The sequence below is a fragment of the Dermacentor variabilis genome, chromosome 4, assembly GCF_050947875.1.
Source record: "Dermacentor variabilis isolate Ectoservices chromosome 4, ASM5094787v1, whole genome shotgun sequence".
Taxonomy (NCBI): domain Eukaryota; kingdom Metazoa; phylum Arthropoda; class Arachnida; order Ixodida; family Ixodidae; genus Dermacentor; species Dermacentor variabilis.
In genome coordinates this window covers 25,636,276-25,651,457 of record NC_134571.1, presented here as the reverse complement: position 1 = coordinate 25,651,457, position 15,182 = coordinate 25,636,276, and the positions used below count along the sequence as shown (strand labels likewise).

Sequence of the window (15,182 nt, the reverse complement as noted above, 5' to 3'; positions counted from 1 at the left end):
TGAGCGCACACGAGGAGCCGTACACCCTGCTTGAGAGGTAATCTGTTGCCTGTGCAAAGAGTGGGCGTGCCGAGACAGCATGGCATCATGTTAGCTGTCTTCCCGCACATTTCGTATTGGAGGTTGCGTAATCTCGAGTTTCGGTGACTCGATGGAGCAAGAGGCAGGCAAAGGATTCGCTTCCCGCTGCCGGCGCTTTTCATGATAGCGTCTTCCCAATGTGGGGGATGCTATCAACCGCAGGGGCAGAGTGCATGTGAAAGCATGGCTGGCTTCGATCGCTTGATTCGTACTGCTAATGTGAAGATATTGTCGATGTGGCATCGAACTGTATCCTTCGTTGAAGACTCCCAATTTCATCGAAATAAATTTTCGCCTTCAAGTTTGCTTTCTTCGATTGCTCAATAATTTGGAAAACGTTGCGGCCCCCCTTTACATGTAAGAAAAATCTATTGGTGAGTGCACTTGCATAAAAGGTTGAATACAGTCGCCGGCCGATTTTCCGGACTCTAAAAATTCGGACATCCCCGATTATTCGGTCAGCTTCGCGGCACCGCCATTCCCGCCATAGACCATAATGTATAACAACTGCCGAAAGTTCGGACACGTTGCAACCTCTCGTCTGATTTTCGGACACTCCTTGAGCCAACTCGATCGAAAGCATCATGCACCGACTATGACCAGCGCATAGTTCGACTTGCTGAACGCCATTTTTGTTTTGAACAGAGCCTCCTTGCTGCCCCACGAAGTGGCGCCACTGGAAATCCCCACTCATCATCATCGTCTCTGCCTGGTTCGATAAAGTGGCTCTACAGCAGTTCCAGTTTCAGCTTAGTAAGCCATGTCAAGACAATCCAGCTGCTGATTTGTTTCTTCGCGCACGACGCTGCGAGCAGGCTACGTTTTTTGTTTGTGCGACTGGTGTCGACACGGTGGTGTTTGCTTTATGTGCTGTGTCGAGGTTTCGGTGATCCAACGCGGCGTACGAAAACATCGCGTCAAGTGTCTAATGGCGCCGACAATGCCTGCGCAGACTTCGGTGGGGAATGCCGGCAAGCGGGTGCCGGGAGGCCTAAGATTTGTCGCCTTCTGATGTGCTCCCTACTGACGCGGAAAATGTCCTGCCGAGACCTGCACAGTAGTTGCATTGCGATTCCGGACACCGTCTCATTTGAGTTTCACAGGCGCTGACACTGCAGTACGGACATGCGCGGAACTCAATGACGGCGAGATCATTCGTTAGGTTTCTGCTGCACCGCCGGACGATGACTCCGAGTCGGAAGATGACGCACAATGTGCTACGCTGCCGTCGCATGCACAAACAGTGACTGCTTTCAATCACCTATAGTGACCGTACGACCCTCTCCGAGATTCAGGCTTATCTGACTGCGCGTAAACGGAACAGCGTGCAACGGAGCATTCACGATTTCTTCAAGCCTATTGCCAAGCCCGAATAAGCCCGTGGAAATAAAGGATTTCATTTTTTTTCTTAATCTGCTTTTTCGGAGACCTGTTTATTCGGACATTTCCGCAGTCCCCGTGAGGGCGGAATAAACGGTCGACGACTGTACAATGAAATTTCGATATACCGAAGCAAATTGCCAATTTTACCTACTTTGTCACATTGAAGTTTAACTGTACCCCAGTGGCAGTTAGCCACAGCTTTTAACAGCAGGAATGTTCAATTGAGGAGTAGACTTATCTCAAGGGGTGTGCGAATAGTGATTTTTCAGGCTGAATTGAATACGAATTGAATAGTGCCAGAAGATAATCGAATCTAATCAAATTCTGAATAGTTTTGGAATAGTTTTCTAAAAATAAGCCCTTATCACAATGAATATAAAACAATGCTCACCTCCTAGTACAGTGAAACCTCATTGAACTGAGTTGGCCAGAGCTCGGAAAAAGTATGTACTAAACAGTAGTACTGCTTAACCAAAATAACAGGAGATCGCCCACCTACCTGTCAAAAACGGAACTCGGAGAGACTGCGATGAAAAGGCAAAAACATGCAGTATTTATTGACTTTGCGCAAAGAAAGTCTTATTTTCATTTGATGCCGCTGCTACGGCCTAGCAGCGACGTCAAACTTACTGAAGCTGCGAGCCAGATTTTCAGCCAGCCCCCTCTTCTCGGCAAGCATTTGCATGGCGGATTCCGTGTTGGCATTGCATATTCTCCGTGCACAGGCGTGGTAGCGCTGCAGATGTCGCGGGGCGCCTTTTTCATTGCGGGGTGCTGTTCTTGTCTCTACGATTGCATTAATGAGGCTGATGTAACATACAGCTTCTGCCACTGTCGGACCTGAATTGCCTGTGCTGCCACTTTCCATGTGGTCATCACGGTCGCTAGGCGATACTTCGGCAACAACAGAGGCAACGATGGCGAAAAGTCGAACCTCGTGGCCGACATCTCTTCATGGTTGCAGCAGTGCTGCCAAGGAACTGTTTCGCATTCCAGATGCCACACACCTTAGTCAACAGTAGATCCCTTTCGGGTGCCAGAGCCGACTTCTTCGTGTCACGTTTCATAGCATGAACTATGTCTCATTTTCCTTCTATGCTGAGCACCCGGCGTCTTTTTTATCCAAGCTTCGGCACTACGCAAGTCCTTCTTTGCACGACGCCACAATGCTATCTGGCAAGGCTCCGAAATGATGATGTGGCTTCATGCGCTAATGCACAGGCTGCTTGGAGGCCGTTGTTTTGATCCATGGTTCCGATCTCTGAGGCTTGTTCTGCCGGGCGACTCGATGGAGATGGCACACTGCCGTGTTTACACGACAAAAAGTGAAAACACTATGCGTTATCCCATACATACGCAATAAGCTGGTACGGTTTATGCAGATACAAAACACATTATGTTCAATGGCCGCTGAGTTGGGGATTTGACTTTACTACGTTTAAAACGAAACTACTGTTTAAGCAGGTACAGTTTAACTAGGTTTTACTGTACATGCGCAATAAGCTGGTACGGTTTATGCGGATAAAAAACGCATTATGTTCAATGGCTGCAGAGTCGGGGATTTGACTTTACTGCTTTTAATATGAAACTACTGTTTAAATGGGTAAAGTTTAACGAGGTTTTATTCTATCCTTAAATTTAGCAAGTTTCTGTCATTACATAGTACAATATGAACGTCTATGCTATGCCCGCGGGTCTGAAAACTTACTGTACTTTTGCTCCCATCTTATGTTTAATTGGGGGCAGTTGACATATTGAAATATTCAAGATATTTGAAAAATATTTGCACTTACAAATAGTGACCATTCGATTGTTATTTTAACATTTCAAATATTCGCACACCCCTACTTGTTTCCGTACAAAGTCTTACTGTAGAAAGAAAAGGAAAAAGCAAGCTTGCCTGGTAAAAGGTGAACTTGAAGCCAAGAACTTGGCTTATGGTGGCTGGATTGCACAAGAACTTAGTAAGCAGAGGGACGAAGAAGTCCTCAAGATGAATGCGACACTCAAAAGCCTCCAATACAACATCCAGAACTCTGTTAGGATCCAGGTTGAAACAGCCTGCATAAAGCCACAGTAACAGCAGGTAAGTATGCCATGGATACGGCCAACATGCCTATGGGCCCAATGAGAGAGAGACAGAGAAATTTTCATTATATGCTGGAAATGTTAGTCTGGCTGGTCACCTGGCACAGATGATCACATTGGCCTCAACCAGATACTGCAGTTACCCTTGGGGGCACATATGTGCTTATCTGTGCTGTGTGAGGGCAGTGGGTTATGCATGTGCCATAACACTGCTGCTGGCATCTGGGCAGCATGCTAAGTACGCTGCCATGTAAGCCTATCCAGCCTTCACTGAAGTCTCGTCCTCTCTTTAATTTTTTATGGGTACCTGCAATACCTGGGCATGAATGGCCAACGCCCCATGAACCCTTCCTGGTAAAGTATTTTGCAAACTACTTGTACAAGTGAAGTTTTTCTAAAGAACTGAGAGTTGCCACCGTAGTCGAAGGTTTCCCATTCCGCATGCCATTCCTAGCACATCACAAGCCAAGGCAACGCTTCCCCCCAGTTACATGTAATACCAACTAGCTTGATCTCTCACATCGTTACCCCAATTACGTCTTCATAATGCATTTCTTTCTCGTGCACTTTAATTGGGTATCCACATCAGATTTGTTTTTATTACACTTTGCAAAGAAGATAACAGCAAATATGGGGGAGGCATTTGGAAACAAAGCGGCAGTCAGCAGCAAACAAATTAGTGGGCATTTCAAGCACTCACCTATGAGAGACCTCATGACCTCGATCATGTAGTCTGGACTGATTTTGCTGGTGATCTCTTGACTTAGCTCTGTGGCTAGCTTTGCGTAGCCCTCACTTTCCTCTCGAAACAAGTTGTACTTGTTTTGCTTGTAACTGCACAGCAAAGCAACCAATTCATTTAGTCAGTGAAGTTCAGCTGCATAAGTCATGCAGAACAAATTCATTAAACAATATTTCCACAATCCTAGAAAGAGCTCAACATATAAATGTCAACAAGAACTTGCTCTTGATACTTAACCAAACATGTGACACAAGCAAAACTTCATATGGTGGAACAGGGCTAAGACTTACAGTATGGTCAATTGCAACTTTGATAACACAAAAGAAATGGTACACAGATGGAAGGATGAGCACTCTCTCTTCTGTATGTTGCATTACCTATGCACTAGAAGTTGCAAGCAATGTATACCAGCCCATCCACTTAACAGCTTTTACACACACACATGTACAGTACCAGAAGCAATTACTGAATGAACAGTTGCAGTAAAATGGGGCACAGTCTTACAACAGCCGTGTCTTGATCTTCACAAACTTGGTGCCCGTTGTTCGGCTGTTCCTGACAATCCCAGCATCACCCAAGGACTCGATCTCTATTCTTTCTTTCAGCAAGGCATCAGGAACAACCTGTACGTAACAAAAGGAAAACAAAAAAAGCTCAAATGAGCTGTGAATGTACATCTTAAGTAGTGCATATTTTAGTTCTCTGAAGGAAAGCTCCCTTCAGGTCCTAAAGAAGACACAACACAAAAATATGCATGACTCCCTGCCAGTCCTACCAAATGGTCTTGCTGAGGAACAGCCAATAACAAAAATTTAACAAGGAATGAAAGGAAACACTCAACACAAGTGCCATGCTTTAGTTGTCCCCCCTTCAATTCACACTTTGTTTTTACTAATTCTGCACTTCGGCAAGCAAATTGACATACAATAAAAACTGAATATATAACGATGTCATTGGGAAAAGAAACTGACTTTGTTGTAAGTGGTATTTCATGAAAAGCAGAGAAGCTGTAAGAGAGCCACGTAACATTGAATTTAGACTCCAACAGCACAAGAGCTCATTACATGTAACATCTAAATAAAAGCCCCACTTGATGATGGCAACATGACATAGCAGCAAAATTCTGCCGATGCCCGTAAAGAGCTGCCTCGTCTGTCGCTGATCATCACATAACACAGTTGGACCTAAGGAGCTACTGTCATGTGGCGGGGTGAACTTCGCAGCGCTCCTCTGAGAAGGCTGGCCCATAAAAATGCAATGGGTCATCAAGTATGCTGCATGGAGCAGTTGGAACAGTTCTGCGAGATTTCCCACATCTCACTTCGTACTAAGCAGAGTCCTGCCACTGAACTTTGAATAATCCATTCTAAAATGCATGCACTGGAGTTGTGACTACTAAAAAATTCGAATGAAGCGATGTTACTGTAAGGGCAGTTTACTGCACCATCCATGCAGTAAATTAAAGTAGATGCGCTGCAGTCACTTTGGGTTTAAAAGCTGCAAAGCATGTGCTAGTAAAGCCAGAATATTCCTTAACAACATAGCAGCATAGCATAAGTATTGGATCTCCTCTTAACAAGTTCTTTTGTCGGATTGCACACGTGTGTGTGTTAAGTGGGCACAGCAGCTGCCAACACTGATTTCAGCATGGTGGCAGCTTTCACGTTATGCATAGGCTTTCAAAAGTACTAGTGCTTTCTTTTACCACAAATGCAGGCATTTAATGTATGCAGAATTATTACAAAAGAATGTCACTAGAATTTTGCATTTCATAGAAACACTTCTGCCTTGCATACACTTGATAGTAGATGGCTCTCATACAATCTGAACTGCTTGAGTTGCTATACAATGAAATTTTAGCAGAATTGGCGTCCAAAAAACGCATTGTCACGACCTTGCTGCACAATGGAATCTACCTGCTAAATATGAGCTAATGCTTAACAACAGTTCAATGGTACAATATTAAAGAAAGATAATCAGTGTTCTCCACCTCATAAAACAATGTCAAACAGAAAAGTTGGCGAGATAATAATTAAAAAAACAAATTCAATCGCTGCTCTTTGCCAAACAGACTCAAAACAGGTAACACCTTGAGCATTCTTTACCAGCAATTCTTGCTTGTCTTTGCTGGGAAGGTTAACCAGAGTGCTACTTTTCAGCTCAGAAATGGGTCAACCTAACCTTCAAGACAAGAAAGAGCACTGTCTTGTCTATCTGGGCTCTTATCCATTACTGAGCTGAAAAATAGAACTATGTCAAACCAACTTATCTCAAGATAAAAGAAACGAACTTGTTAAAGTGATATTGGTAGGTTATTTCGTGACCTTTCTTAGAGATATATGCATGACTGCTCAACTTCACCTATATGTGCTCTAAGTGAAGGCTGCCAGCATAGACACACAACGGCAACAGTGAACTCACCTTGGCGCAGCCAGCCAGAAGCCAGTGGAAGCGATCCCTCTGGTCCCGGTTCTCTCCCGACAGCGTCTCGAAGTCTAAAGAGGTGGTAAGGAGGCGTCTAGATAGGCCACCGACAATGCCTTATGGAGAAAGGAGGCAAGCAGCCAGGCACGTACCCAGTAGGAAGACCAGATCCACCAGCATGGAGGAGATCTCTGGATGCAACGCCTAAGCAAACAAAGTGCCCCAGCGCAGAGCAGGCGTGGGGCAAATCCGCACGGCTCGAAAGCCGCCCACCACACGACAACACCACTTACGGTAACCTCGGCTAGGGCCGCCAGGGCCTGGTCCACCTTGAGACGGTCCTCCACCACGTGCCAGCATAGGTCATGTAACAGCAACTGCAGGTCTAAAAAAACAGGTTTGTACCATTGCAGCCTTGTCATCACAGGCCTACTGAATACAGTAATATTCAGATGGCAGTATTCAAACTCTTTATTGCCTATCAAAACATTTAGGTGTTCTGCTAGAACATAAAAACCCTCCTTTCATTTCAGGACAGCAAAAATAGATGGAAACAAATGTACCAATATGCATGGTCCTACTACGTACAAATCATGTCGCTTTCTAAATTTTTAAAAATTCCAGTGGCACAATACAACAGCATCATGGAGCTGTTACTTAGAAAAGCAAAAACACACAAGCTTACTCTAAAATTAACTTGTAATTAGTTACAGCAGATATCTTATCATAACACCTCAAGCACACCCTTGAATCTTTCATTCCTTTTGCCCAATGAACGCACGCCCCACTCAACTGTGACCAAGTAGCACTAATCGGACTGTCCTGCGTTTTCTGACCTAGTTTTCAAAACGTTGCATGCCACCATTTTCTCCACCCAAGCATTGTGCATTGCCTGCATGATGTCTTTGTTTTGAGTGGCAGCAGATATCATGAGCCCCATTGCTGAGAATGTAGTAGAGGTTCTGTGCAAGAGGTAGTAGGCTCACTCTGCACCAGCACAGAACTGACAGCAAAATGGTGTGATATGCTTCACATAGCCCAGAGTGCAGGGATGATTAATAATATTGCTAGAGAGAACTCTGATGCTGAGGTGGTTTAGCTGGGAATGATGGGTAGTAAGTGTATTAGCCAAATTTTTTGCTTGCAGCTTCAGATGTTCTTGTTGCATTATTTATAACACTTTAATTTCCATGCAATCATATCCTTCTAAACACATGAAGGCAATAAAATTCTGCGAGCATACTTCATTGCAATTTCTTACACTTGAAATCCAATATTTTGCTGCAAGTTATCAATATGCAAAGCCACCAAGGCATATCATTGAAGTTTTGGCAAATCCATGCACTGCTATCATTCCTATGCTGGCTGAACCACCATGCTTGCAGCTCTCGTACACAGTCATGCGATTATAGAGAGAAAAATTCTGTGCCAAGTTGGAGCATCTGCGAACATTGTAACCTCAAATAGCAATGAAAGATTATATATAGTGCAATCTCAACAAAGCTGCCAGGTAAGTTGCAGAAAATTCCATAACTAATCAAGGCTCCCATGATTAAAATCTTACACTGCTCCATTTTAATAATAATAATAATATTTGGGGTTTTACGTGCCAAAACCACTTTCTGATTATGAGGCACGCCGTAGTGGAGGACTCCGGAAATTTTGACCTCCTGGGGTTCTTTAACGTGCACCTAAATCTAAGCACACGGGTGTTTTCGCATTTCGCCCCCATCGAAATGCGGCCGCCGTGGCCGGGATTCGATCCCGCGACCTCGTGCTCAGCAGCCCAACACCATAGCCACTGAGCAACCACGGCGGGGACTGCTCCATTTTACTCTGGAAACTTTTGCACAATGCCACAGTGCTCTTACCAAAAGCACAACATAGGTTATGACATAAAAGAAGCATACACATTAATGTAGACAATCTGGTGAGTTTTCTTTTTATTTGGGAGGATTTGCGGCAAGGCACGAAGGATAAAATAAAGTTAAATAAAAGCTTCCTACTCTGCATCATGCAAGAATTGCAGCAGTGTCTTTGCAAGCTTCTTGCCCTTTGTTCAATGGTCATACTCTTCAGGTACGGTTCAGTCCAGCCTTTCTCAAATTTCTCATTTTGATCGCTCATGTTTCAAGGCACATCCAAAGCAGATGTCGAGGATCTGACATTCTTTAGCATGCGCCTCAATTTTGGTAATAATTACCATGTCAGTGACCAGTATTTTCAACCTTGTGCCAACATGAACAGATCATTTCAGGCTAAAAATACCATGAAAAAATAATTTTAATTTGGTGTATGTTGAGCAGAATCCCCAGAATTTTAAGTTTTCAGTTTTCCATCACTGTACAAAAAGCAGTCCGAATTTAAAATAACAATGCGGCTGCTACTAAAGCAGAACAAGACAAGGAACTTCTAGTTCCTCTATGACAGCGTTAATCGACAGAATAACAAAATGCTCCTTGTTTTTCTACCACAACAGCCAATGGGAAGAGCTGAATATTTAGGCATCAAAACACGAACACATCACTATTAGTTTCAATACTACGGCGGCAGTGCACGGTAAATGAGAGCCTGCTTCGGGGCAGTAAAAACACGTGCACGCAAGTAAGACACATCAATAATGCGAGGACAAACCACAAGTGAAATTAATGTTTTAAACTCCGTTCCATAGGCGAGAGGTACAATGTGCAACAGATGTGGTAAACAGAGGCACACAGACACTAGTTCAGTGCGCACACGGAAGCTGGGACCCCTCCAATGGTACTAATATTTGTAGGCTACGTGCAACTGATGCGCACTTACCCCTCCCGCCTCTGTCTGAAGGCAACCTTGACGTCTGCATGCCGGCTGCTGCTGAACGACATAGCTTGATGCTGGGTAGGGGGGAACAAGACAGCAAAGGTCACAATGCTGCTAACGGCCAGCCGCGTATTCAGATTAGCAATAGTTACTGCAAATCAGCGCTGCTATTCGTGCGACGAACACTTCCTCCAGCACTTTGCCTCACGACAACGACCACTATACTCGTCAGGCTGCTTCCAAAGAGCAACGCACCGAGTAAATGAACAAGAAAACAAACCGCGTTAATCGCATTAGCAAGCTCAGGCTGTGGCGATGGCGCGCTGCTGTTAAAACACTTGTGCCAGCGCTGCTCACGGCGTCTCGCACACCACTGCGTCAGTAAATACAAGCATGGATATGAAATCTCCCATAATATACATGTTCTGTGCAATCGCTGGCAAACCACAACGTTCTTTATCGCATCATATTCAAGTCGATCAAATTTTGTCCAGACGATAGGCCTAGCAAAAGTAATTATTTTGGCTGCCTCAAAGGAACAGGCATAAATTATCGCACATGTGGAATCTGAAAACTACGCAGATTGCGCGGTTTGCTTCGGTAAACACTTACAACTCAAGTTTTCCTGATCTTTCCCAACTTTTACAAAGGTCTAAAGACACAACCCGGCTCGCCATTATGGTGAGCCGACAAACTACCACTAGCGCGCTAAACGCTCTCTAGCGACGATTAACTGTTGACAGCAAGAAAAAAAAATAGAACGTCAGAAAGTGATCAGAAATTATCTAAAAATAAACATAATAAAAAGTTCGACACCTATGTTGTAAAAATGTATTCCAATAACGTAATATTTAGCTTGTTACATTCATGAAGCAAGTAGTTGCGGATGTCTCCGGCGTAAGCACTGTCATCGCAACGTTTTGTTTTCTGCTGGAGGTGCAGCAAGAGCTTCGGGGCCTCAGCAAGGTATTTGTGATTGCTATGCGATGTGTTTTGCCGTGACATTGACGTTTTTAGCGAGACACAATACAAGGAAACTAATAACCAGTTGAATCGGTAATCGGCAGAAGAGCCACAAGCTAGCTACTGCGTGCCGGTCCGTCGCCTTTTCTCGTTGTCGTGCGGGCACCGTGAACCGTGCCTCGTCTTCATTTTCTTTCCAGTTATGGGCTCGTCTGGAAGCACCAGGAGAGTTACCATCGTTAACGAAAACTCTCCGGATGTCATCAAGATATCAGACTCTGTTGTGAAGAGGCTGAAGGGAGAATCCGACTCTATTTCGTCCACAGTGGCCCGACAGACTGCTGCCGGTGCACCGTACGAGCCGAGGACTGCCGCGGGAGACAACCTTCAGAGCCGGAGGCTCAACCACGACGAACTGAAGAAAGTTGATGACGTCTGGCGAGAAAATTTGAAGGAGGTAGAACGGCAGAATCAAGAATTGTACAAACTGGCGACCGACAAGTTTGCCGGTGCCGTAAAGCAGGTAGAGGAGCGGTACGCCCAACATACGTGCACTCCTGTGTGCGAGGGGCACCAGCAAAAAGTAATGGATTGTTACGCGAAGAACCAGCGCGCGCCATTAAATTGTTCTAAGCTCGTCGATGCGTTCACAAAGTGTGTTCACGAGGCAAGAAAAGACATTGTAGCTCAGTAGAATGAACGTTAGGCATACTTGATGTCTTCTGGGTGACATTGAATCTTGCTTCTAAAAACCAGTTTGCCTGTTAGAAAAAATAAAACTATAACATAATAACTATTCTTTTGTTTATGAATTGGCGTGCGCAAGAATGGCCAGTGAGTGTGGCTGTATACCGAGCCACTAGCGTGAGCACGCCCCCAATAGTTCCTAGGAGAACTAGAACACGGAGCATAACGAACTGCGCCACTGTGTCTCAAGGAGTGGTTCGCAGGGTAAATGTGTAAAGCCAATGGCGTTTTCCTGTCAGTAGAGACGTGACTAAATTGTAGAATAAGGAACCGGCTTGCTGAAGCTAAACCTTATCTGTTGTCTGCTAAAGCTATGCAAAGCAACTTGAGGGTTACCTTTTGGACGCACCGCTTAGGCCCGCAGCACCAAAGCTTTTAACTTATTCATGCCCCTCCATGATGTCGATTGCCTACTGTAGCATGCAGAGAATTGGCATGAATGTTGGGAAATTTCAAGACTTCAAACTCCACCAAATGCAGTTTTATGACAGTCGGAGCCCACAACAAAAGCCCAGCCTGAAGTATTTAAAGCTCAGGACAACCGAATTAACGCACAGTGTTGAGCCACTTCGTCCTCCATTTTGCGTACGTAAAAGTGGGTAAAAAAAAAAAAAAAAAAGTACCGTTCGACATTACATTACAGATTCTCTCTCCAATGTAACTTCTCAGTCCGGAGTATTGGTAATGTTGCTCCTGCAGAGATTCTGTACAAAAACTTGAATCAGTTAGCACTATGAGCACAACTGATTTGATTTGCGATATCATTCTTTAAAACTGGTTAGAACCAGAGCTTAAATGTCGGTGGGGAGGTCTGGCTTGGCCATCAGCAATATTGGACCCCAGAAGCAGGAAATAGCTTTGTCCAAATTATTACTCGCAGGCTGTGCCATAAAGAGGTGTAAAAACCTGAAATGTTGCTGTGTGCATGCAGATCGCTCGCCCATTTGAGGCAGGCATACGTTTACTTTGTTTGCTGGACAGTTAGCAGTTCATTTCAGTGAGTGCTACTTTTCCTTCAGTACAATTTGTTCTTTCTGAGTGCCAAAGTTATCTAATAACCACGGTGTAAGAAAAATTATTCCTACACCGTGCTAATAACACAAGTTTTCCTACCCTAGCAATTTAGAGGTCCTGGCACAAAAGGTGTATTCATCCATATGTCATCTGATTACAAAATCCCCTCCCCAAAAATTTGTTAGCTTATGTATTACATGTACATTTACACATACGTAGGTATGGAGACCATGTATACATGGGAGTACACCATGCCCCCCTGTACCCCTCCTTTGAGCAGAGAGTGACTTTGAGCACTGGTTAGAATGTTACATGACAAATAGGTTAATATATTGGGCAGCCATCGACAAAACCTCAATCTACCATGCTTGCTTTATTAGATCCCAATTGGGTTCAGTTTTCCAAGAAAACAATGACTACAGACTACCTGACCTTCCAAAAACAGACTTAATCCAGCGCTGCCATGCATGAGTAAAAAAATATATAGAGAGAGCTTTCTTTTAATGTGTGCGACTAAGCGTAACATTGATTGACTGACTGAGTGAAATTTTGTATGATGGGCTTTGCAGTCAGTGACTGCGTATTAACTTACAGTATTTAGCATTTCCAAATACTTTTGACCCAAGTCTTGAAAATGTAAGAAAATACTTTTTACCTGCTGCGGTAGCTTAGCAGCTATGGTGTTGCACTGCTAAGCACAGGATGAAATCCTGCCGCGGTGGCCACATTTTGATGGGGGCAAAATGCAATAACACCTGCGTCCCGTGCATTGGGGGCACATTAAAAATTAATCCAAAGACCCCCACTACAGTGTGCCTCATGATCGAATCGTCGTTCTGGCACGTGAAATCACAGAATTCAATTCAGATTAAACACTGCATGTGTAACACCTGTGCAGCTGTATTACGTTTGGCCAGCTGCACACAACATACCGACAAATAAATTTTGCAAGTTTATAATTCTGAAATATCTGTTCATAACAGTTTATACTGCAAAGTTGAAAGTAATGTTTGTGTAAGCTAAACCTGCACTGACGAGCTCTCATAACTAAATAGTATATGCTAATTAATGGGGCACTAAAGACAATATGTTTAGCTGTACTAATGAGCTAATGTTCTATAAATACCGAAAATGTCACTCTTACCTTTAAAGGAGGTGTTGGTAAGCCAAATAAAGCACAGTAACAAGAGAATGGTTGCGACGCTGCCTTCAAGCTCCCACCCCAGATCGCTGCGACATCATGAATTTTGATGATATCTGCTTGGGCCTAGAAAACTTATCACTAAAAATGGACAGCATTGTGTTCTAAAAAAAACCAGAGACTGAACTTAGCAAATTTCAAAGATTTTACTGAGCCACAATGGCCTAAATATGACAAAACAGTTTAAAATCCATCACATCACACTGATGTACAGGCTCTGAAGCTTTTGTATGAAATTAAAAAAAAATATAGATTTGACCGTCATTTTATTTTGTAATAGTCAACCTCTTTCCGGGAAATTAGTGTCCCTTCAAATGCAGAGCCTCGTTGATGTGTTCATGTTTATTATGTTTTTTGGGCTCTTATGTTTTGAAGCACCGACACTCTGATTTCCACAAGGTCAGGTGTATTAGTTTCCCATGTGTTGCGCCCAAAAACTGCAATGGCACACCATTGACAGTGGAATTGGTCGTCAAAGGCGCCTATGTTAGCCACTACATGCCACTGCTGAAAATAGTCACTTCGTAGAACCTGCTGTGCAGGTTCTACGATCACCATTGCCATGTTTTGATTGTTACCAGTCACCGATCTGAACACGGCTTATGAAGTCAAAATCCAGGAAGAGCTGGAAGAAGGCACAAGGGGTTGCCTACCATCCACGTCTGCTACAGTTCCTGTATATAGCTTCCTTTGCTCCCTAAATGGAGCTGTATAGAGTAACTAACAATTGCTACTTCCCCTCACTTGCGGACGCTGCATCGTCACCTTTAATCAATACCTTGTGCAGTTACTTCTGTATACAACGCTGCATGGCAACTGAAAAAGGGCTGCAAGTGCTCGCAAAGAGGCGGTTGACTCATGTGCTTCATGCAAATTACAAGCCCCATCCATCAAGTGTGATTCATGGCTATGATCAACCGCTACAAAAAAAGTGTTCAACATTCAACAAGCTTTACTCTCTTCCTTTAATATTTTGTGTGAGAGTAATATTTTGTATGACAGGCAGGCAACTTCCCAAGTGTGAATATGTTGCACATGTTAGTTCGGTCGTTAGCACGTCCGGTTCCAAACTGCACATTGCTGCAGCATTTGATATCCAGCAGCAAATGGCATAGGTAGGTATAGAGTGCATATAGTGGTGGGCAAAGATTTATTTGCCATATGGTGAGGAGATAGCCTGGCACCGAGGATGTAACGACATGCCCAGTGTTGGGTAGGATGTGCCTGTTGTACTAGTGTCGCCAGGCTCGGTCGGCAATGCATTGGAGCACTTTGCAGCAACACCCATTTATGGCATGATTGTTTTAAAGCGAAAGCTTTACTGGCCGTGAACTTGTGATTTCACCGTGGCGGTGCTCCGAGGAGGCACATGACATCACAATGCGTGCCTCGCCGCAGATATTTCTCTCTCTTGCTCCCTAGTCACTACTGCGCATGCGCCACTAGTAGCACCAAGCCACAGGTGTTCCGCCGCCACCGTTTGGTATGTCGTCATACCGCGTTCCTCATCGTTGCACTTGCCTCCGCTTGCTTTGCCAGCTGCGTCGCATGCCTCATAACATGTTGGAGGATTGAAAAGGAGAGCTCGCATGCACCGCAACCACAGTTCAGGTGGCAGTATGGACGGTGACAATTCTGATAAGCAGGAGGAGGCCTGGAATCGATATCGGAACGAGATGAAGAGGAAATTAATCACCCAGGAAACAGACGAACAGTGCGCTGAACAACTGGCTAAACGCC

The 15,182-nt window shown here is 44.3% G+C and overlaps 2 protein-coding genes across 4 annotated transcripts in view; one reads left to right on the top strand and one right to left on the bottom strand.

Annotated features, from left to right (window-relative positions):
* tho2 (THO complex subunit 2-like protein) overlaps window positions 1–10,223 on the bottom strand; it is a 111,346-nt gene extending 101,123 nt beyond the window's left edge. For all 3 annotated transcript variants that reach the window (XM_075688459.1, XM_075688461.1, XM_075688460.1), the window contains exons 1-8: window positions 10,130–10,223; window positions 9,521–9,591; window positions 7,012–7,103; window positions 6,871–6,922; window positions 6,716–6,789; window positions 4,799–4,917; window positions 4,253–4,386; window positions 3,365–3,525 (exon numbers count right to left, since the gene is read on the bottom strand). In XM_075688459.1, the coding sequence (XP_075544574.1) occupies window positions 3,365–3,525; window positions 4,253–4,386; window positions 4,799–4,917; window positions 6,716–6,789; window positions 6,871–6,922; window positions 7,012–7,103; window positions 9,521–9,591; window positions 10,130–10,194 (768 nt within the window). In that variant the 5' untranslated portion in view covers window positions 10,195–10,223. The remainder of the gene's footprint in view (window positions 1–3,364; window positions 3,526–4,252; window positions 4,387–4,798; window positions 4,918–6,715; window positions 6,790–6,870; window positions 6,923–7,011; window positions 7,104–9,520; window positions 9,592–10,129) is intronic.
* A 161-nt stretch (window positions 10,224–10,384) lies between these two features.
* Chchd3 (Coiled-coil-helix-coiled-coil-helix domain containing 3) lies at window positions 10,385–11,276 on the top strand. The gene is made up of 2 exons (XM_075688457.1): window positions 10,385–10,483; window positions 10,681–11,276. The coding sequence occupies exon 2, from the start codon at window positions 10,683–10,685 to the stop codon at window positions 11,172–11,174; it is 492 nt and encodes a 163-aa protein (XP_075544572.1). The 5' UTR covers window positions 10,385–10,483; window positions 10,681–10,682; the 3' UTR covers window positions 11,175–11,276.
* The last annotated feature ends 3,906 nt before the right edge of the window (window positions 11,277–15,182 follow it).

Coding starts and splice junctions, on each gene's coding strand:
- Chchd3 (XM_075688457.1), top strand. CDS start 10,683: ATGGGCTCGTCTGGAAGCACCAGGAGAGTTACCATCGTTAACGAAAAC.